Genomic DNA, 23,407 nt, shown 5'->3' with positions numbered 1-23,407 from the left:
AAACAAAAGTTAAAGAGTTCTAGTTTCAATTTCTTTAAGGCCACCGTCCAGGAAATCATTATGTATAACATTTATTATAAGTCATATCAACTATCAAATACTATGCCTCGGTTTTCGTACAGTCTCCTTTTTTTTAGTATAATATTGTGATTCATTTGCCTTGTATTTTATCGTTCCGGGGAATCGAGTGCTGAGACAAAGCACCCTACACATTGGTGACTCACTGTCAATGAATTTTTTATCGGGTGTGACTGCTAAATAACCTGGGGCCAAAGTAAGTTGCCAGTGCCAGCAATTTGATAAAGAAGAATTCAAAACAGAACTCATTGCAAAGTAAAGAAGGCGTCCCCTCCTCCCTCGCCGCTCTTTGGCCAAGACCACTCCTTCCCATCTTTGCCAACAAGAGGCTTCAGTATAGGTAAAAAAAATCATGTATTTTAGTACTTAAATGTTCATTTGTTCATTTATTTTGTCATATTATTATTTTGCAGTGTTTTCTACTCTCAATCAAATGTATTTTTTGTTAATATTGAGTGTCTGGAATGGATTAATTGGATTTACATTATTTCCTATGGGAAAAATTGCCTCGGTTTTCATACATTTTGTTTGTTGTCGCACCGCGAATTAAGTGAATTAAGTGTGAATGTGAGCATTTTGACCTGCTGCATTACATTTGCAAAAAATATTATGTATATAAACAATATGTCTCCAGGATTTTGACCAGGATTATAAGGATTTCAAAGTGAAGATTGAGGACTTTGAATGCAGACTTGCCAGCCTTCTGTGCTCGGCATTTAAAGACTGCGCAGGGCTGGAATCAGCATTTAAAGTAGGAAAAAGTGAAATTGATGTTGATGACTGGGACACAACAATTAAAGGTTAAATTCACTTGTATTTTTCTTCTTTAGATGTTAACAATTGTTGGACCTTTCCTTGAGAGAGGAAACATTAGACAAATATTCAGTCCAAACATCCCTCTGCTGCAGCAACAATTTCAGGATGAGCTGGAAAAATGTAAATGGCTCTTAAAGTCACAGTTCAGTGAGGTGTGTACTAAAAGGAAAATTAATATCAGCAATATTTATCAAAGCAATGTAGACATTGTTAGTGTGGCAAGTTTTCAACATTGAGTCTATGCTTACAGAGGGAGAGTTGTTACGGAAAGAACATGGCTCACACATCTGGAGCGTTAAAGTGGGCAAAAATGATCAAAGAGCGCATTGAAACTCCATGGGAAAAAATACAATTTATGTTTGAAAGGTAAGCACACTCTTTTGAATTAATTAAACAATTATTTAATTTCACTAATTATAGAAAAGATGAAGTGTGCTCATATTGAAGACTTAATTTTCAGACCTGTGGAAGGTGTGCAGCCAACAATGAAGGAGCACCACATGTACAAGGAGATGACGAGTCTTCTACATCAGTACGAGGAAGATGTTTATTCTGAGTGGTGTGATGGTTTGGAGCAGGCCTGCCAGATTAACCTGAACCAGCCCCTCATATGCAGAAATGCCTCGAATGATCTAATTTCTGTCAACTTCAATCCAAAGGTGAGTTAATGTTCCCTCAAAGGAGGCATCACCAACAATTGTATCATATGTTCTCCGATACAATACTATCGAAATTAAACTTGGATAAACTTTAGGATAGTCAGTGTACAGCTTACAGAGCATATTTTCTGTAACACTAAGTCAACACACCACCAGTATTGGCAAAATAGCTGGCAGCACAAGTGATCTTTCGTGTGAGGACCATTGTTATTTAGCACTGCCTTTATTCACAATTATCTTGGTACTCACTTGTGTTGCCAGATATTTAGACAATGATGGCAGTGTGTTGAGTCATTTTCAGTAGATGCTAAATATATATTGCTGTACAAGGTGTACACAGCCTACCGGAAATTCTAGTGTATAAGCTGCACTGGTGTGTAAGCTGCACATGCTAAATTTAGAGGAAAAAAACTGATTTGTTCATATATAAGTTGCACCGGTGTATAAGCCGCGTGTGTCCACGACATAAAATGACATATTGTGGAGGCGTGAGGACTAGGCAGCTCTTTATTTGACAGGAGACAATCATGAGCTATATAAAAAACTCACAAGCTTGCCAACCCATTCGAAATTGCAGGAGGCCATTACTCAATATAGCAGTCTGACTCACGGTGTCATCTTACAAACAACATTAAACTCATCACATAGCAAATTAACACTCAAAAGGTACCTAGGAAATATACATTACAAGTACCAATATGAGTTTAAAAACAGCAGCTATTTTAACAACTACCCATAATGCATTCCTGCCAGAAGAGCAGTTCATTGGAGGACAAGCAACATAGAAAATGGTGGATGGCACTGCAATGCTGCCTCTGTCCACCAGAAGCAGCCAGAAGCGGTCACAGCACAGAGCCCAGAAGGAGGCTGACATCATTGCAGCGCCTCAATTAATGCATTGCTCAGACGCAGCACTTTATGGGAAAACTTTAAAAGTTTTTTTTTTTTCATTTCAAAATCATATTAGTACATGTTTGTATGTTTGTTTTGTACACCTTTTTAGTGTTAAGTTGTGATGAATTTAGTGTTGTCAGTGAAGTGTTCTTAGTAAAAGGACACCGTGAGTGAGATTGTTAAGTTGTTATACTCATATATAATGACCTCCTGCGGTTTGAAATGCGTTGACAAGCTCATTGTGAGTGCACTGATAGCTTGTGATTGGCTCCTGCCAAAGAAAGGGCTACCACTTTTTTTCCACTGACTCAGTAGCATAGTATTTGAACAATTAGTAGTAGTTCTGAAGTAAAGGAGATGTCATGAGATTACAATTTAGCCATAGATTAAATGCACCCCTGAATAAGACGCAGGGTTCAAAGTTTAAGAAAAGTACAGCTTACACCCCAATTTATAGTACTTTGCGTTTGCGTTTCATTTCTCGAGTATTGTTCCTTAAGAATGTATACTTGAATGCTTGCTGAAATGTGCGTAGTGTACACTTACGGGGAGGTACACTGTATGAGGAGAAACATATTGCAAATGACTGAAAAGTGAAAAATTATATGCGTTACTAACATTTACTTTTGCTCCTTAGCTTGCTGAAGTCTTAAAAGATGTGAAGTATATCCAAACACTCAACATTAGCATTCCAGTGGCAGCCATGACTGTTTTTGAGAAACGCAACCTCTTCACAAAGGTGAGAGGCTCACACAGACTTTTTGCAGTAGTTTACATGGTCATCATCATTTATCATCCATATATTTTTCAGTATGTGAGCAGTCTGCAACTTGTTGTGCAGTGGTACAATCAACTCAAACAGACCGTGCTCGAGGTGGAACTCCCTCTGATCAGAGCTGAGCTAACATCTATAGATCAACAACTGAAAAGAGCAGAAACCGATCTGACTTGGCAGGACCAGGAATGCTGGAGTTTTATTGGTACCACCAAAGACCTCGTCCATGCCCTCATGGACCGAGTTAGTCGAGCAAAGGAGAACCGTGATGCCATTCAAACGATGATGAAGAGTTGGAGCAAACAGACTATGTTTTGCAGAAAGGACAACAAGAAAAGTTCACCGCTACAGCTTGAAGACAGGAGAGACCGTGTTAGCAAGATCTATTGCTCCATAAAACAAGATGGAGTCTCCATCCACAAGTTGGTGCAGGTATCAGGATTTATGGCAATATTCACTCATAGAGTATGTATTTTATATTTTTAGCTTGTACACTTCCTGGCCACAATATGAGGTGCACCTGAATAGTAATGATTCAGCACAAGTAATATAACAAAACAATCTGTATTAATTGATCAGTATTTTTCTTATGGCAGTTGTAGTTTGCACTGGTGTAGAAACTGCACTACTGCGGCTGCGGCATGACCATAAAGCTTTGTTGCATGTGGTTGACTGATTTTTTTTGTCCCCCCCCCCTTGTTTTCAATACTTGTAACCATTAGGAGAACATGGTGCTGTTCCATGCAGACTCTTCTTCAGACGCTTGGCAGTCCTATCTGGAGTACATAGATGAGATGATAGTTGAGGGGCTCTTCAGCTACATCAGCCACTCCCTCCAGTTTTTCATGGACAACATGGAATCATATCCCAAGCAGGTCCCTCTCTTTGAGCCTCATTTGACACTAACAGACCTGGGAATGACCTTTATTCCATCACTGGACAAAGATGCAGGGGATGGCTTTTATGAGCTCCTAGAAGGACTGGTTGGAGATATATTTAAGACATGTGTGAATGTTAACAGGTTGGCTACTCATGTTAGCATGGACAGCTATCAGGTACTCACTTGCACATACAGTAAGATATTATTATTATTATTATTATTACTGTACTACGCAATGCATGGTTTGATGCAACTGCCATATGGTCTGACATTCACAGGATCTAATGGAAGACATGCTGGGTTTGTCGGACCTGCGGAAAGAAGTGATGGAAAGAGTGGAAAATGTCCTCAACAAAGCCATATCTTACCAGAGACAGTTTGACTGCTACAGCCATCTCTGGCAGGAGGACCGGGCAGAGTTCCTCAGCCAGTTCCTCTTGTATGCACGTGCACTGACACCTGAAGAGGTGGAGGCTCACAGAGCGGATATTCTGCCAGAGAGCCCTCCTACAGTAGAGGACTTCAAAGAACAGGTTTTTTTTTTCATCCGATTCAGTTACAAATGTATATTTTTCTAAATAACCTTGGTCTTAACTTAATAGATTGATTACTACGAGGGCCTGTACTCTGAAATTTGCAAGCTTGAAGACTCCACTGTGTTTGATGGCTGGTTTCGAGTGGATATCAAGCTCTTCAAAGTCAACCTTCTAAACACCATAAAGAAGTGGAGTTGGCTTTTTAAGGAGCACCTTTTGACATATGTCACTAACAGGTCAAAATTGTCGCCGCTAAAACACTGTACACTGTGTCTATGTGCCCTTTACACGTTTTATGTTTTGCATGACAGTCTTGATGAGCTGCAGGAGTTTATCTGTACTACTGCTGAAGGACTAGCTAAGTGTGTGCCTAAAGGAGACCACCATGGTTTGGTGGAAATCATGAGTCACCTGCTGGCTGTAAGAGATAGACAACCTGGCACAGACAAGATGTTTGAGCCTCTCAAGGGCACACTAATTCTTCTGGAACGACATGGAGTGACCATACCCGACAAGGTCTATTTTCAGCTGGAGGTATGGGAAGGAGGAGAGTTCCATTCACTTGTAAACGATGAAACCTTTTCAGTATAATGTAAACGTATTATTAGGAACTTCCTGAAAAATGGAGTGGGGTGAAAAAACTGGCCTTAAAGGTGAGACATGAGGTCTCCCCTATGCAAAATGAAGAAGTGTTGGTTTTGCGAAGACGCTGCATGGAATTTGAGGTGACATCTCATTTTTCTCTGTGCATAAATTGTACATAATTCGATGTGATGTATCACCAAACGTCTAATTTCTTATTATTCAGGTGAAACAAAGCCAATTCAGAGACATCTTCAAAGCAGCTGCACCTTTCAGTTACAAAACAACACATCCCTACAGCAGCCTGGAGAACGTAGGGACTTAAGCATTGCTGTCTTATGGCAATAAAATAGCTTTATTTTTCACTTCGGATAACATCTTCCCACTTCTTTACCGTTGTAGTCTGAAAAAGCAATACAAGACTTGGAGAAGGAGTTGGCAGAGTTGCAGCAGTCAACAAATCTATTTGACGTTACAATCCCTGAATTTAAAGAAATCAAGCTCTGCAAACGAGACATTGTTGTTCTCAAAGAACTGTGGGACATCGTCGTATTTGTGCATGTAAGTAGCCTAATTTTAAGACACCCACCACACTTCAAAATCCAATGAGTCAATAATTTGACCAGGTCTGTTGTCTCAATGGCCATTAATTCTATTGCCACTAATTGCCCCAATTATGTGCCCTCAGCCCACTAACCCCATGCACGTGTCTTTATCTATACAGACCAATGTGGAAAACTGGACAAAGAGCAAATGGAGGCAAATAAACGTGGAGCAGATGGATGCAGAATTGAGGGGGTTTGCTAAGGTGAGATGACCAAGAGTGCACCTCCTCCTATTGCCATGAAATCAATGTTTTGAGTAATAGATTATCCTCAAAACTAATAATAGTTCCATTTGGCCAGGATATGCGGAAGCTTGACAAAGAAGCTCGCGTGTGGGATGTATATTCTGGTTTAGACCTTTATGTCAAGAACCTGCTGACCTCTCTGCGGGCTGTGAGTCAGCTACAGAACCTTGCAATACGTGAGCGCCACTGGGTACAACTAATAAGGACAACACAGGTGCATAACAACTAAGAAGAATTGTTCTGCAATAAAGAAAGGAACATTTGACATGACAGTAATTGTTTTTTTTATGTGCTGTATATACACTGCATCTGTAGATGAACTTCACTGTGACTGATAGCACCACCTTGGCAGACCTCTTGGCTCTACAAATGCATCTTTATGAAGAAGAAGTTCGGAGCACCGTGGATAAGGCAATTAAAGAAATGGCCATTGAGAAGGTTCTTACTCACTTGTTTATGGATCATATTGGATGAAAAATCAAAGCAAAAACTGTCTGCTTTATCAGTGATTATAATAGTCAAGTCTTCTGTGTGTATATATATATATATATATATATACTGTGTACATGTTTGTATATATATATATATGTATGTATTAGGGATGCACGATGTATATATTTTTTCAAACGAATACCTCTCACGATATGATAACCGATAACTTATTTATAGGTATTATTTTTTTAAATTTAGATTTAACTGTAATTTGTGCACACCGGGAAATAAGAGACTCAAAGGTGGATGAGACAAATTGTACCCGTAGATTTGTCCGAACCAAATATGACATCACTGATCCAGTCACTGCAGTGTCAGACCTAGCAAGCTAACAGCGATAACATAAATCAGTAGTGAAGCTTTCCATCTATCACTGTATGCAGGAGTGTGGTGATCACGTCATATTTTGCTGGCAAGCAAACATCTCAAAAATAGTGGTAGCTCAGAAGTACAAACTGTGGCTCTAAGTGGTTTACTAACCAACAAAAGCCGGTATCAACAATGGTAGAGGGCTGGTCATCCAGTGTGTCTACCTTTGTGGCTGCTTCTTTAGAAACACTTCTTCTTCATAGGCTTTCAAAATGCTGCCGTTTCAGGTAGCTGACAAGGTTTGATGTGTTTTTCCCTACTTTAGGAATGTTTGCAGAACAGTTGGTGCAAATGGCATGCGAAATGTCTTCCACAGAAACAGTAAAGATGTCCCACACGATCAAGGCCATAATTGTTGACAAGTGAGCTCAGTGGAGGTGGCGAAGTGACGACAGACTGTTTGCAAGTGCAGCACGTCACTGAAAACAAACTTGGTTTGCTCACCTTAGCCCAGTGACACACGCCACAGTACGAGTATTCTCGTTCTCAGTTGTCTGAGCTATTTTTAATGTTATTGGGTTTATTGGTATGATGTCATAATTCCTCGTATCGGCCTGATAATTATCTGCACCCCTTGTATGTATATATAGTAAGGATTGTTTTGTTTTGTTTTATTTTGTTTTTTTTTTAACAGGTTGTAACAGAAATAAGTCACATGTGGGCATCGATGGAGCTTTCATATGAGGACCATTACCAAACCTCTATACCACTTCTCAAATGTGATGAGCAGCTCATTGAAACGCTTGAAGATCATCAGGTAAGTTGCTAAGAGATTCTGGTGAGGGCGCCCTTATCGTCTCAAAAAGTGCAAATAGCTGTAAAGCACAAAGAACAGGTCTCAAGCTGAGTTGTCTGTGAGAAGGACTGGTTGTTAAGTGTTGAATGGCGACGAGAATGCAAAAAAGGGGGCCGCCCTGTCTGACTGTCTAACAGCACAGCTGAGACTAGAGAGGTCCCTATTGAGTCCTCAGATTTATAGCTGCTATTGGACATGGGGCATTGTTGCACCCCGGCGGTCTTTGTACATGTACACCAGATGCATTTGGGGGGTTGTAGCCAGCAATTAGAAGTCTTACTACTTTAGTGTCTCTGTCTTTGTGCAAACAGGCCGTTTCCCTCCCCAATTTTTTTGTGGCTTTTCATGCTGATGAGGTTGTTTGGAAATCAAACTTGTGCAAGTGATGAGCTTATCAGGATGTACACCTTCCAGATTGGGTGCTATTTTAATGTTTTTGGTTGTATCAAATCTTGGATAACTTGATGTATGCTACAATTGTATCTATTTGTCCCCACCCTCAAGGTTCAGCTCCAGGGCATCTTTCAGAGCAAGCATGTAGATCACTTTCTTCTCCAAGTAGTGGAGCTTCAGAAACAGCTCACAGTGGCTGACTCTGTGCTGATGGTCTGGATGGAGGTGCAGAGGACATGGGCCTACTTGGAAAGCATATTTAAAGGTTGTGATGACATCTGCCAGCAGCTGCCAACAGATGCGCACAGATTCCGAATGATAGATGTTGAATTTCAGGTTTGGACTTGTACTTATTATTGAAATTCTAAACAATTGTTACTCAGAACTTCAAATGTGTGACTCTGTGTTGTTTTTCTTAAGGAATTGATGTTGGACAGTGCAAAGACTAAAAATGTCATTGAAGCCACCAACAAACACAAGCTATTTGAAAAGTTAGAAGATCTTCAGAAGAGGTCATTGTTGATTTTATTTCCACAGTGGAATGTCTGTTTTTGTCCTTAGTCCGTTCCAAAAGGTCAGACAGAAACTGAAATGTACTAAAACCGGATCAGTTTTTCCTATAAGAAAAAAGTTATTGAGTATATTATTTGGTATAATTTTTTGGTATAATACTATAAATAGCATATATATATATATATATATATATATATATATATATATATATATATATATATATATATACAGTCAAACTTGTCTATAGCGGCCACTAGAGGGAGTCTGCAAAAGTGGCTGCTATAGACAGGTGGCCTCTATAGACAGGTTGGCGTCCAGTTTGAATGTTGACCAGTAGAGGAAAAAAAAGGGAAAATAATAATAATAATAATGTTGACCAGTAGATGGCACTGCGGACTGCTGATAAAAGTTGTACAGCACTACTAGGCTTGTTATTATCATGGTTCATGGTTCATGGTTTTAATCCTGAACATGCATGAGTCAAACAGTAGCACATCACATAGTACAATTCACAATTTTGCATGTCCAAAAAGGAGTAGGAAGAAGCAAAGCTTATTTAATCCTACCCCTCATCAGGTTCACATCAGTTGCAATACATTTATTCACCTCTTATTCTTCCAAGTGTACTTTGTAGGTCTACATGACAATGTAGTGCATTCATAGTCAAGGTTTTTACTTTACTAAAAGGAAGCTAGAGGCTTAATAATAACTGATAACTGATAAAATACTTCAGTTAAGTACAAGCAAGCATGCTAGCATATGTTTTTTATTTTTATTGTAGCGTCGCTGGGAGCACGTCCTGTTCCCAGCCTACTTTGCGGTAATGTTTTGGTGCAAATGCTCTTAAAGTTACATGTTTGAGCAGGAAATAGCAAGCTCAAAAGAAGACGGCTTTTTTATGTGGAACAACTGACAGTTTGTGTGGATCTTGTGAATGATTGTGACTGAGCTAGGACTCAGTAATTAAAGTCTACACACGTTGCCTTCATTGATTGAAAAACAAAACTTTTTCGTGCATGAAGCTTCTACTTGAGTTGGTAATTTGGCTGCTATATGCAATCAGATATTGACCAAGGGAGACAAAATGGGTGGCTGCTGGCTGCGTTGGACAGGTGACTGCTATACACAGGGTCTATAACATGTAAATTTGCTGGGGGGGGATTTTTCAGCGGCTGCTATAGGCAGGTGGCCGTTCTATAAAGGTGGCCGCTAAGACAGGTTTGACTGTATATATATATATATACACTGCTCCAAAAAATTAGAGGAACACTTCGAAAACACATCAGATCTAAACTGGGGGAAAAATGATCTTGAATATCTTTCCTGATAATAAGTGGGTGATGTATTAGTCGGAAAATGATGCCAAATAATTTGATAGAAATTAAAATGATCACCCTATAGAAGGGGGAAATCAAAGACACTCCAAAAATGAAAGTGAAAAAATTATGCAGCACACTGGTCCATTTTGCCAAAATGTCATTGTGGCAACTCAGAATGATTCTCAGTAGTTTGTGTGGCCCCCACGTGCTTGTACGCATGCCTGACAACGTCGGGGCATGCTCCTAATGAGACTACGGATGGTGTCTGGGGGATCTCCTCCCAGATCTGGACCAGGGCATCCATGAGCTCCTGGACAGTCTGAGGAGCAACCTGGCGGCGCCGCATGGACCTAAACATAATGTCCCAGAGGTGTTCTATTGGGTTTAGGTCAGGTGAACGTGGGGGCCAGTCAATAGTATCAATTCCTTCATCCTCCAGGAACTACCTGCATACACTAGCCACATGAGGTCGGGCATTGTCGTGGACCAGGAGGAACCCAGGTGCCCCTGCACCAGCGTAGGTTCTGACAATGGGTCCAAGGATTTCATCCCGGTACCTAATAGCAGTCAGGGTGCCATTATCTAACCTGTAGAGGTCTGTGCATACTTCCAGGGATATGCCACCCCAGACCATCACTGACCCACCACCAAACCGGTCATGCTGAATGATGTTGCAGGCAGCATAACGTTCTCCACGGCATCTCCAGACCCTTTCACGTCAGTCGCATGTGCTCAGGTTGAACTTGCTCTCATCGGGGAAGAGCACGAGGCACCAGTGGTCTAGTTGCCAATTCTGGTGGTCTATGGCAAATGCCAATCGAGCTCTACGGTGCTGGGCATTGAGCACAGGGCCCACTACAGGACGTCGGGCCCTCAGGCCACCCTCATGGAGCCTGTTTCTGATTGTTTGGTCATAAACATTCACACCAGTGGCCTGCTGGAGGTCATTTTGTAGGGCTCTGGCAGTGCTCATCCTGTTCCTCCTTGCACAAAGGAGCAGATACTGATCCTGCTGAGGGTTAAAGGACCTTCTACGGCCCTGTCCAGCTCTCCTGGAGTAACTACCCGTCTCCTGGAATCTGCTCCATGCGTCCAGGTACCGCAGTGATGCCCTGGTCCAGATCTGGGAGGAGATCCCCAGGACACCATCCGTAGTCTTATTAGGAGCATGCCCCGACGTTGTCAGGCATGCGTACAAGCACGTGGGGGCCACACAAACTACTGAGAATCATTCTGAGTTGCTACAATGACATTTTAGCCAAATGGGCGAGTCTGCTGCATCATTTTTTCACTTCCATTTTTGGGGTGTCTTTGATTTCCCCCCTCTATAGGGGCATTATGTGGCATCATTTTGTTACTAATACATCACCCACTTATTATGTGTGTGTGTGTGTATATATATATATGTATATATATATATATATACATATATATATATATATATATATATATATATATATATATATTAGTGCCTTAATATGGGTCGAAGATCACCCTGTGTCTTGATCGATAGCCAAACGGATCCTCCGGCTCAGCGCAGGTGTGATTTTTTTTTTTTGGGTCTACCACTTGACTTTTTTGTTCATAATGCTCAGGATCTTTCAAAATTTTTTGAATGACTGTCTTACTGCGGCCAACCTCAGCAGCAATGGCACGCTGCGAGAGGCCTTGCTTATGCAGCTCGACAATCCAACCACGATCAAAAAGAGAAAGTTTCTTAGTTTTAGCCATCAGGAGGGCATGACAGTGACTACTTAAAACCTCATTAACATCCAAATGTGCAAAATGCAAATTCTAGCAATTTTTAAACTGGTCTTAAGATTTTGATCAGATATATAAATTAAACTTTTGCCTTTGCTGAAGACCCTTGTTGGTGAACATGATGTTGAGTGGAAAGTGGAGGTGATGTTGTTTTACTCTGGTCCCTTACAGACATAGCTTTAAAGAGTGGACGTTTGAGGTGTATACTTGTTCACTTGAACTTTATTGTACACTTCAGTAGTAGGTACAATTATCATGACACACACTGGCCCAGCTCATTTTCTGTAACGTGTCTTCCTTAAACTATTCCAACTTGTGTTAACTAGGAACATTGACATTACAACCCTATTGGAACAGATATTAACTTTGTATTCTGCCACAAGTTCGTTCTTTAATTCAGTAGTGTTTTTCACCTTCCTTATCAAATTTCTGGCACTTGTAAATTTTTTGCAGCCATAATCAATAAAAAACACAGACTGTCTAAAATGCCTAACATTTAGAAATACACAGTGCTTATTAGGAGGAAGAAAAGAGACATATATGAAGTTGTTTGTTATTCTGTGTGTGTTCTATGACCACAACCCAACACATAATACAGATGATTAAATGATTTCCTGGCCAGAATATGGCTATAGTGTCTCAACTCTAAAGAACCACTATCCACTCTTCACAGAGACTTTTCCACCAACACGTGGATGTTTGGACACTCGATTCCGCAGAATGAAACATGGGCAAACATACTATAACTGAGACAGTGTACAAAAACCGTGACATATATTTGGCAATACTTTTCGTCAAACTGAATCCTACAAAAACCGTGGTGGCACTATATTTCTTTGAAGCATTTATGATATTGACATAATTACTTTATCCTCTCTTTTAACAGACTGACTTTGTGTGAAAAAGCTCTTGCAGAATACCTGGAGACCAAAAGACTTGCATTTCCAAGATTCTACTTTATTTCATCAGCAGACCTGTTGGATATTCTCTCGAAAGGAAGTCGCCCTAAAGATGTACATTTTCTTGTTTCTGTAGTATTAATTAAATGTATTGAGTATTAATGACATGTATTTGTTTTAGGTAACCTGCCACCTCTCAAAACTATTTGACAGCATGTCCGATCTGGAATTCTCCAAAAATCATTCTAAACTTGTAGTGGGCATGTACAGCAAAGACAAGGAATACGTACCATTTCAGAGGGAATGTTACTGTAATGGAGCGGTAAGATATTAGAATCAAATATTGTGAATCACATGTCATTCTCATTATTATAACTAATAACATAAAAAATGATGTTCTGTATGTTAAGGTGGAGGCATGGCTTACCTCTCTGGAGGAGTCCATGAGGGAAAGTGTCAGGAGTCGTCTGTCTGAGGCTGTGTCTGTGTATGAAGAGAGGCCCAGAGAGCAGTGGATTCTTGACTTTCCGGCACAAGTTGCTCTGACTGCATCACAGATATGGTGGAGTAACGATGTGGAGCTTGTCTTTAAAAGACTGGAGGAAGGACTTGAGTCTGCACTTAAAGACTACAACAAGAAGCAGGTGCTTTTGTGGGATTGTTTCATGCTTGCATTACAATGACAGACACTATGATGTGAGAAGAGGGTGGACATGTATTCCCATGCTATCATAATCGCATCAAAGTCAACGCCTTGTGCTTGTCAATTTTACCAGTGCTATGTCATGTTAACATGTCCTTGACTGCTGCTTTAATAATCTCTCACGCTTCAGCCGACGGGACCACAATGATTAGAGCTGTCATGCAAGACCAGTGACAAACGCAGTGGTATTTTAGTCCATAGAGCACAAGATATTTGTTTCTGAAGTCACATTTTTAGATTTGTGTTATTGCTCTTTGTGGCAAAATGTCCATTTATAGAGTCCACTTGTATACTGCACTGCAAAAACAGCCACACTTGAAACGAGGCCAAATTGTTTTAAAATGAGACAATTTCTTATTTCAGGCAAAAAAAAAAAAATCTGCCAATGGGTTAAGCAAAATGTTTTTGGCTAGAATATTTTTCTTGTGACTTTTAGAATATAAGTAAATAATAATAATAATTTAGGTCTACGTGTAAGCAAGTTGTATTTGTCACATAACTAGATTTAAGTAAAATGTTCATATTACAAGGTAAGATTAAGCCAAATACTCTTATAAGATTTATAAATGGAGATAACATTTATTTTTATGAGGCTAGATTACAAAATACATATTCCTAGATTTAGGAATACACTAGATCCCCCACTTACAAACACCCGACTAGCGAAAATTCACGGATACGAACACAAGCCAACTGGTCTACATTTTATTTTATTTTGCCTTGTAGTCGCTCAATCAGTATTTATACTGCTACTGTACATGCTTGACCAGTAGAGGGCACTGTGACACTGCTAATGGGACCAACAGAGGCAGCGTTAGAGCTAATGGGACCAACAGAGGAAGAGTTAGACGCTGGGGAGATGGGAAAATGGAAAAATGTAAATGGAAAAAAAATGGAAATGGAAAGCTAAATTATACAACCCGGACAGAGCGTGTGATTAAAGTTTATGAAAAGTTAATAGGCCTGCTTAATTCTACACCACCCACAGAACACTACCTCTTTTACAAGAGTCTAACGACAACGACCATTTGTCCTTTTTTTCAATAACTCCTCCTCCAACTCCACCACAACGACTATGCTTGACCACTCCTCTTCAAAGGTAAATAACATTTATCATTACGTATTATTATATCACTTTTATTATTGTTTTTTTCATTAATTATCCTCGTTTAATATTACTACTACATCCAAACTCATATTTACATACATACACATATACTGTATACTATATGGATACACGTACATGTAGTACCTATATCATTGGTAATATTACCTTTTCCCCTACTTAAGAACAATTCGACATAAGAACGGTCGTCTGGAACCAACTGTGTTTGTAAATTGGGGACTTAGTGTATTGTTTCTTTATTGATCAGAAATGTGTACTATTTTCTGCTCTAAAATTGTTAGTTACTCTAATGTTATGTTTGTTTTAAGCAGAAATACAATGATTCCTAGATATGTAAAAAGGAGATAAATCTAAAAATATAATACCTCTTCAACAGATGTTTTCCCATAGATGGACAGTCTATGGGCAGGTTTTAGAGTCTCCAATTAACCTGCGTATTTTCGGAATGTGAGAGGATGCCAGAGAATACAGTACCCACACACACAGGGAGAACATGCACACAGAGATCTTCTAATGGAAATTTGAACCCAGATCACTTGATTGTGCGGCCAACATGCTAAACACTCAGCCACCGTGCAGCCAACATGTTACCATATTTGGGTAAATGTACATGTCCTCCCATGCTTTCAGGTGTTTGTTTTTCGACGTCTTAAGTTAAACAAGCATGAAACTTATTCAAATTATATGTATCCAACTTTATTATCTTAGGAAAATAAAGTGTGATGTGTTTAAAATTCCTTAATTTAAGAAAACCTATTGTCATAAACACTATGTTAAATCTTTTTTGGCTTGATTTGCATGTAAATTCAGTAGGTTTTAGATTTATAAAATAGATAGAAGAAAAGGTCATATTTTCTTGAATCAAATTGAATAATCATACACTTTTAGCTTTTAGCTTGTGCAAAAAATCTTAAACACAAGATTAAGTTTTTATGACTAGATGTGCAGCCTTCACATTAGTCCGAAATCAGCAAATCTATGTATATTTTCTGGGTGTGAGTCCGTTCTTTGTTTTAGAAAGTTAGGTAACCGGTTTTATTGTTAATTTAGGACAAATATTCTTAATCCGTGGCTGAAGAATAATCAATATGAGTTTTTCAGCTTGTTATTAGAAGAAAAATGCAAGAAGTCAATGCAAGAAAAATCTCATGGATGCACTGGATGCATTCTCAGTGATGTATAGTGGGATTATTGGATGTTTCGGATCTCGCAACATCATACACCCAAGCCCAGGCGACCCAGCCGGGGTAGATCAAGTCCCGACTTGCATCCCAGTGGCAGTCCACAGATCATCTTGTGGCCTTCTCTGCGGCTTTGCTCGCGGATTGAATTACCCTCTTTTTGGTTGCCCCATGACGCCCAAACGACTGAGGACTTTGCAAAGAGAACGTCCTGCAAAAACTCTACAGCCGACTTCTGTGGGCTCATAGAAGTTTCTCCAGCCTCTCTCCTTGCACTCCTCCACCAGTTCCTGGTACTTTTCCGCATTTCCTCTCATTGCTTCCTCAATACGTTCTTCCCACGGCACTGTACGTTTCAGGATGATCAGGTGTCTTGAAGTATCAGATCACGTCTGAACGGAGACTTGTTGCAATGTGTTGGCGGAACCTCAGCTGATTTCCCAGGTTGACCTGCAACTGCCGTGTGGAGGAGGCCTGTTGTTAATTGTGGGCGCGCCCGTGGTTTTTCTCCAGCTTGGGACTGCCTTCTTTGGAGCATGATGGTGTCAGCCTAAATCATTAGCACCAGCGAAGCTCTCAGCAATTGCCTCAAGCACCTTGTCAAGGCGCCGATAGTGACCATCATCCAGAGCCTTTGGGCAGCAGCTGAGGAGATGTTCTAAAGAGCCTCTTCCCGAGCAAAGAAGGGAGGGGGGTGTCTTGCTCTTTTTGACATGGAGGTTTGCTGGGCTTGACAGAGAATCATAGACAGCTTGCACCTAGAAACGGACCTGATGGAAATCTGCCTGCAAGATGTTTGTCCAGGTAATCCTGCGCTGCAGTGCACTCTTCCAACTTGTCCATGCTCCCTGCTGCCAGAGTCCCACCGCCGTGCTCACTCGCTCTTCCTTCATGCCTACTCGGACCTCTTCGTGGCGTAGATGGTGTCTTTCCTTGCCTCTTGCCTGGCTGACCAGTGTCTTTGGGAAGTAGCCCAAGCGCGCTCTACCTGACGCTATGGTGCCCACCAGTGCCTTTTGTCTCAGGCGTGACTCTGCCACCATCACTGCTTTCCCAGCCTTCCATTTCATTCCTGTCCTCACCTCCATGCCAGCTTGCAGTCCCTGGAGGCCCTGTACTGTACGGCTTCTCTGGTGGGTACCACCAGGAATTCTTCAGTAAGGCCACTGAGTGGCATATAAGATAATTTAAGATTATTTTTCTCGTAAAAATAACTAGACATTATATTTTTTTATTTAGAAAAAATAAGAAACTGTAAATCTAGTTTTTACTGTGCACAGAAACAATTCGGAATGAGACGATCTGTCTTATATTCTGGTGACACATAGAAATCCCACAAAAATACAGTCTCATATTCAGGTCAGTATGGTAATTTGTTGTTGAATTTGTTTGTCCTCCAGATTGCACAACTAAACATGTTGATCAACATGTTGTTGAATGAACTGAGTTCAGGCAACCGGCAGAAGATTATGACTGTTTGCACCATTGATGTCCATGCAAGAGATGTTGTTGCCAACTTAATTGCTCACAAGGTAAGAATTCTCATCTGATTGACTGACTGAAAACTTGCACAGCAGATGATACCCATTGTTTGTAGACTCCATAATTTTCTTATTATGTATAAGTTGTATTTCTATTCCTTGTGTCACTAGGTCACCACCTCACAGGCCTTCCTGTGGCTTTCTCAGCTCCGGCACTGCTGGAATGAGCAGCACCACCACTGTTTTATTAACATCTGCGATGCCCAATTTTCTTACCTTTATGAGTATCTTGGAAATACACCACGTCTTGTCATCACGCCTCTCACCGACCGGTAAGACTGATTCCCATCAGCAGTCAGACAATGTGTTAAACTTTCTAAGCCCTTCAGAGCATAGCCCTTCTATCAATTCAGGTGCTACATTACGTTGACTCAGTCATTGCACCTGACCATGAGTGGAGCGCCAGCAGGACCGGCTGGAACTGGCAAAACTGAGACCACAAAGGATCTTGGCCGAGCCATGGGTGTCATGGTCTACATCTTTAACTGTTCTGAGCAGATGGACTACAAGGTTGGAAATTGGACAACCAACTCAGTCTACCCATGTCATATGTTTATACTGTATGCTGTATTATTAAACATGTTTTTGATGCATAGTCGATAGGTAATATCTACAAAGGTCTGTCTCAGACTGGAGCATGGGGCTGCTTTGATGAGTTCAATCGCATCCCTGTCGAGGTGTTGTCTGTTGTTGCTGTGCAAGTCAAAACAATCCAGGATGCGATTCGATCTAAAAAGAAAAGGTGAAGAGTTAAAGATTATTGCATGAAGTCTATATAGTGGTATTGAATTATTTTTAAAAACTCCTCTAATGCATCCTTAGGTTCCTGTTCCTGGATACGGAAATCCTCTTAAAACCCTCTGTGGGGATCTTTATCACCATGAATCCTGGCTATGCAGGAAGAACAGAGCTACCTGAGAACCTCAAGGCTTTGTTCAGGTAGAAGTTCTAACATTGTGCATAATATGTCTGTAAGTAACTTGATGCTAAGTATGGTCTATCTGCATGCTGATGTAGACCCTGTGCAATGGTGGTACCTGACATTGAGCTCATCTGTGAGATCATGTTGGTAGCAGAGGGCTTCTGTGGTGCTAAGCCTCTAGCCAGAAGGTTTACTTCACTTTATGCTCTGTGCAATGAGCTTCTCTCCAAGCAGGTAAGACAACACTTTTTTGCAGTCGTGATATTTAATAATACACGCCTTTGCTGTTTGTCTGTTAGGACCACTATGATTGGGGTTTACGTGCTGTCAAGTCTGTGTTGGTTGTGGCTGGTACACTGAGAAGAAAAGATAAGACAAGACCAGAGGATCAGGTGACCTAAGAGTGCATTGAGAGTAGAAAAGGAAGATGTTTTAGACGTAATGCATGAATAATTATAATAAAAAATTTGTGTGTGCAAACGGAAGCAGTTGTCTTTTTGTAGGTTTTAAATATGTCTGTGCTTAAGGTGCTAATGCGTGCTCTGAGGGACTTCAACATGCCAAAAATTGTAACTGAGGATGTCAGCATCTTCCTGGGATTGCTGCGAGATCTTTTTCCTGGCCTGGAAGTAGACAGAGAAAGAGACTGGGATTTTGAAAAGACAGTAAGAGATACCACTGTTGCTCTCCGTTTGCAGCCGGAGGAGACATTCATCCTCAAGGTTTGACATAACAAAGGTCGTAGATTATCATCTTTTAAGGACATAATGATATTCAAGTAACAAATTGCTGTTTTTCTTTAGGTGATGCAATTGGTGGAACTTATGGCTGTGCGTCATTCTATCTTTGTTGTTGGAAATGCGGGAACTGGAAAGAGCTCGGTTAGATTTTGAAATGTAACAAAAAATGTCATTTTCTTGTTCAGTAGTATTTAAACATACTTTTACATACTTGCTTTACACTAGATATTGAGGGTTCTCTATAAAACTTATGTGAACCTGAAAAAGAAGCCTGTCTGGAGTGACCTCAATCCTAAGGCAGTTGACAGAGACGAATTGTTCGGCTTCATCCATCCTACAACTCGAGAGTGGAAAGACGGCAAGCATACATTATTTGGAATAAGAATACATTTTATAGCCTTAGGATACACTGTACTCTGATATTAAGTGTGGCTAAACATTCTCAAGTGAACATAAATCTAATACCTTGCAATCTCTTTTCTTGTTGGGTTTCTCAATGTAAGGTTTGCTTTCTTCGCTGATGCGGGAGCAAGCAAACATGTCCCACCTAGGACCTAAGTGGATTGTGTTGGATGGAGACATTGATCCGATGTGGATTGAATCACTCAACACAGTGATGGATGACAACAAGGTACCTCCCTCCCTGTTCACTCATACACTTTTGTACAACACATAGCAACCAAGGTGGTACAGACAGAAAAAGATGTTTCTTTCATCCTCCTTCCCAATCACTTCTGTACTTGGATGTCTTTGTCCAGATTCATTAATCATATCACTGTTATGTTGTGCTTTTTAAATATTATACACCAGTTTCTTTTCTTGGGAGAATGAACAGAATAAGAATTTCATTGCTTAGTATAACTGTCCGTTTTACTATGCATATGACAATAAAACTCTTGAATCATGAATCTTACAATCAAATTCTCGTTGTCTTGCTGATGGTCAGCTCGGGATGATAATGCTTTACATTATCTTTCAGGTCCTGACTTTAGCAAGTAATGAGCGTGTGCCACTCACCTCATCCATGAGGCTTGTCTTTGAAATTAGTCACCTGAGAGCAGCCACTCCTGCCACTGTGTCCAGAGCGGGAATCCTCTACATCAACCTGCAAGACCTTGGATGGAACCTGTGAGTCTCTTCTTTCGATTTTGCTGACATATTTGTTTAAGTAATGAAGGATTTATTCAGTGTGGTTTTAATTTAACACTGTGTGTATCATAAGTGTGTGCAAGCAGTGTTTCCCACAGGACGGTAATCTATTTGTGGTTGTGGTTTTTTGGTGGGGCAGGTCATTGGGCATTGTCAAATCTGCATGTGGCCGCAGTGGCCATGACGCACGTGCATGTAATTTTTTTTTTTTTTTTTAAGGCTAAAAAATACATTATACATACTCTCCCTTTGTCTCGGTGGGTGGAGGTGGGGCTGCTAGCATACACACAGAGTGCAGAAGAGTGTAAAGTAGTATAAATTAAATTAGTAGATTGCAATATATTGTCATATATTTTCTATATTTTTTTCATTGTACTTTTCTTAAAAGTAATGTTAAAATCTTGCCTCGTCTCGTTCTCGTAAACCCAATGTAGCGTATCGTTTTGTCTGTGCCTCTTGACACATCTGGTGTTAGTGATTAGTGTCAACATTTCAACTTTTCCTCACTACATTATGTCTTTTACTGTATTTTTCCATTTATGTTTTTTTTTGTTTATTTCTGCAATGTGCCACGGACCCATAATAAAACTAGCCGCAGTTTGCAAAAGAACCCCAGGCCACACTTTGGACCGCCCTGGTTTTCGTATTTTGCTGGGAAGGTGCATTGTTACCAAATGATGGAATAGTGTCTCCAGGCTTTTTTGCACTATTGCTAGTCAGGACTCCCGTGAGTCATCGGCTGGGCTGCACGCTTGTGGAGGTGTTCTGCACCTCGCCTTTCATGGCGGTGGTAATGCACACACCTGCGCTTGTGGAAGGACATGTCTGGATCTTTGCCTTTCAAGATCGCTTGTATTTGATTACTGAGTGAATACACGATGAAGAAACTTACTGTGTTTCACTTTTAATGCATATTGTGTGGGAATGCGCCGCAGAGTATACTGCCACCTAACAGGTTGTGGCGGGCTAAATTAAATAATGCATGGGAAACACTGGCAAAATATCCTGTGTGTTTTTTACTCAGCAAGTCAGCATCCTAATTATGTCAAGTTAACGCTTAATTTGTATGCTTGCTTTGCTCAGATATGTTGCCAGTTGGATTGACCAAAGAGAACGACAAACAGAAAGGGCACACTTAACCATCCTGTTTGAAAAATACGTCCCACGTTGTCTAGAAAAGATGAGAAACAGCTTCAAGACAATCACTCCAATACCAGACAACTCTCTGGTACAGGTATGTAACACAAACAACAAAATCATTTTTTTCTATTTTACTTTTTATTTATTTTACTATTTTACTGTTTTTCCTGTATTCTCATTTAGACACTCTGCACTTTGCTTGACTGCCTTCTGACGACAGACAATATTCCACCTGACTCTCCACGGGACCTTTATGAAACATACTTTGTCTTTGCCTGCATTTGGGCTTTTGGTGGGGCCTTGTGTCAAGACCAGGTATTAAGTATAAAATAAATAATGTATGGTATCATGTTAACAATTTAAAGTCAGTAAGAATATAGCTTGCACTAATGATGGGTCTGAATATTTAATTTAATTGCATTGTTGTTGATGATCTAGCTTTATGATTACCGTGTGGAGTTCAGTCAGTGGTGGACCAAAGAAATGAAGACTGTCAAGTTGCCAGCACAGGGGACAGTGTTTGACTACTTCATTGACCCTCCAACCAAGCGGTTCCTTCCGTGGAGTGACATTGTACCTCCTTTTGAAATGGAAACTGGTACACCATTACAGGTAGGAGAACATCAGATACTGTCCATATAGTGCTATAAAGTCATTTCTAGGACTCTTTTCTTTTTCAGAGGTTTGACAGAAGTTCGCGAAGAGCAACCTTTTACCGAAAAATAAACAAGAATCAGCCAGAAAGCCATATTAAAAATGTACGCATGCCTCAGTGAGCATAATAAGACAGGCTAAAGTCACTTTGAGAGGTTAGGGCAGGGGTGCTGGAATGGTTGATAGGCTTGCCACTGTGTCTGATTACCATCTACTTCCCCCTATATCAGGCTGTGCAGACTGTGTGGAGATGAAGGCTTGAGCAACAAGGCTTGAGCTATCACCCACGCTCCTTTGTCTTTCTTTATATTCTTGTGTACAGCTGTGAATGCTCCAAAGGCTCTTGCTGAGCCATAATTAGTGGGGTTTTGTTCTGAGCAAATGATCCTATTATGACAGAATAGTTGTGGTGTACAGAGGAAATACAAGATATTATAAATCACATACATTTCACTGAACACATGTCTGTCAATAAATCACTCCAAAGAAAGCCTTAATAACCATGTGTGTTTCTGTTTCTTGTCCTCCTGCTGTTTGTATGATTGCAGGCTGTTCTGGTACACACAGCAGAGACCCTGCGTCTTCGCTACTTCATGGACTTGTTGCTGGAGCGGAGACAGCCACTTATGCTGGTGGGGAACACTGGAGTGGGAAAAACTGCACTTGTCAGGAATAAGTTAGATGATCTGCCAGAGAGTTACATGTCTACAAAAATACCGTTCAACTACTACATAACTTCCCTCATGCTGCAGGGTGAGTGAGGTTTATTGATGTATTGTGGCTCCCAGTAGTACATTTTACTAAGCTGAAGCGCCATCTGCTGGTGACTTTTATGCTTTAAGGAGGTGGACGGAGACCAAACTCAGAATCACCCAAGTCAGTTGTTCACCTGTCGCTATTTATATATATATATTATTATTTTTTTTTTGTTTAGAGATCCTAGAACGTCCATTAGAGAAAAGAGCAGGCAGAAGCTACTCACCTGTTGGCAACCGAAGGCTGGTGTACTTTATTGATGATATGAACATGCCAGCTGTGGACACCTACGGAACAGTGCAGCCTCACACACTTATAAGGCAGCACCTGGATTATGGGCACTGGTATGAAGACACGTCACACTTACCGGTGACCGTTTCCTCATGTTGTCATTGTTTTCATTCCATTTCTAACATAAATGCAGGTACGACAGACAGAAGTGGTCTTTAAAAGAAATACACAACACTCAATATGTTGCCTGCATGAACCCAACAGCAGGAAGCTTCAATATCAACCCAAGACTGCAGGTGTGTCAGTTAATATGTCAAGGTCATTTAGAAGTGGCATGGTTCCTTTTTAGTGAAAATGTGTTCTAATGTTCTTTTTCAGAATTGTCTTGAGTACACTGTTTAGTGTAGTTTTAAGTGTGCATGCAGTGAAAATGTGTGCACAGCGAAAAACTAGCAAGCACCTGATCTTGACTATCTTTTGCAAGTTACAGGCAGTATGTGTATTTTTTATTTATCGTGTGCATAGTAAATATATACACTATGTATTATGCATTTTTTATGTAATAATTGTATGTATGTATTTATTTAAGATCAATAAATTAAGAGCCCACAAAGAATGATACAAGACCAACAACTCATAGTACATTGAAAAT

General features: G+C 40.4%; 1 protein-coding gene across 7 annotated transcripts in view; it reads left to right on the top strand.

Moving 5' to 3' along the window:
* Positions 1-23,407, top strand: part of LOC129185409 (dynein axonemal heavy chain 11) — a 52,820-nt gene that overhangs the window by 3,182 nt on the left and 26,231 nt on the right. For 6 of the 7 annotated variants that reach the window (XM_054782468.1, XM_054782466.1, XM_054782464.1 and 3 more), the window contains 40 exons: positions 713-829; positions 909-1,046; positions 1,145-1,260; positions 1,355-1,553; positions 3,085-3,186; positions 3,259-3,654; positions 3,945-4,277; positions 4,381-4,635; positions 4,705-4,874; positions 4,950-5,172; positions 5,247-5,363; positions 5,447-5,533; positions 5,623-5,781; positions 5,945-6,028; positions 6,126-6,284; positions 6,386-6,508; positions 7,566-7,688; positions 8,232-8,456; positions 8,541-8,632; positions 12,600-12,726; positions 12,794-12,934; positions 13,023-13,256; positions 17,023-17,154; positions 17,275-17,435; positions 17,517-17,673; positions 17,760-17,905; positions 17,986-18,102; positions 18,181-18,319; positions 18,385-18,477; positions 18,613-18,807; positions 18,889-18,966; positions 19,051-19,183; positions 19,329-19,456; positions 19,805-19,953; positions 21,058-21,208; positions 21,298-21,429; positions 21,553-21,726; positions 22,317-22,521; positions 22,703-22,868; positions 22,949-23,051. In XM_054782468.1, the coding sequence (XP_054638443.1) occupies positions 713-829; positions 909-1,046; positions 1,145-1,260; positions 1,355-1,553; positions 3,085-3,186; positions 3,259-3,654; positions 3,945-4,277; positions 4,381-4,635; positions 4,705-4,874; positions 4,950-5,172; positions 5,247-5,363; positions 5,447-5,533; positions 5,623-5,781; positions 5,945-6,028; positions 6,126-6,284; positions 6,386-6,508; positions 7,566-7,688; positions 8,232-8,456; positions 8,541-8,632; positions 12,600-12,726; positions 12,794-12,934; positions 13,023-13,256; positions 17,023-17,154; positions 17,275-17,435; positions 17,517-17,673; positions 17,760-17,905; positions 17,986-18,102; positions 18,181-18,319; positions 18,385-18,477; positions 18,613-18,807; positions 18,889-18,966; positions 19,051-19,183; positions 19,329-19,456; positions 19,805-19,953; positions 21,058-21,208; positions 21,298-21,429; positions 21,553-21,726; positions 22,317-22,521; positions 22,703-22,868; positions 22,949-23,051 (6,279 nt within the window). The remainder of the gene's footprint in view (positions 1-712; positions 830-908; positions 1,047-1,144; positions 1,261-1,354; positions 1,554-3,084; positions 3,187-3,258; positions 3,655-3,944; positions 4,278-4,380; positions 4,636-4,704; positions 4,875-4,949; positions 5,173-5,246; positions 5,364-5,446; positions 5,534-5,622; positions 5,782-5,944; positions 6,029-6,125; positions 6,285-6,385; positions 6,509-7,565; positions 7,689-8,231; positions 8,457-8,540; positions 8,633-12,599; positions 12,727-12,793; positions 12,935-13,022; positions 13,257-17,022; positions 17,155-17,274; positions 17,436-17,516; positions 17,674-17,759; positions 17,906-17,985; positions 18,103-18,180; positions 18,320-18,384; positions 18,478-18,612; positions 18,808-18,888; positions 18,967-19,050; positions 19,184-19,328; positions 19,457-19,804; positions 19,954-21,057; positions 21,209-21,297; positions 21,430-21,552; positions 21,727-22,316; positions 22,522-22,702; positions 22,869-22,948; positions 23,052-23,407) is intronic. The other variant, XM_054782467.1, reaches the window with a different exon arrangement.

The sequence above is a fragment of the Dunckerocampus dactyliophorus genome, chromosome 7 (assembly GCF_027744805.1).
Source record: "Dunckerocampus dactyliophorus isolate RoL2022-P2 chromosome 7, RoL_Ddac_1.1, whole genome shotgun sequence".
NCBI lineage: Eukaryota > Metazoa > Chordata > Actinopteri > Syngnathiformes > Syngnathidae > Dunckerocampus > Dunckerocampus dactyliophorus.
Note: the sequence above shows the minus strand (reverse complement) of the source record. Positions and strands in the feature narration are given on the sequence as shown.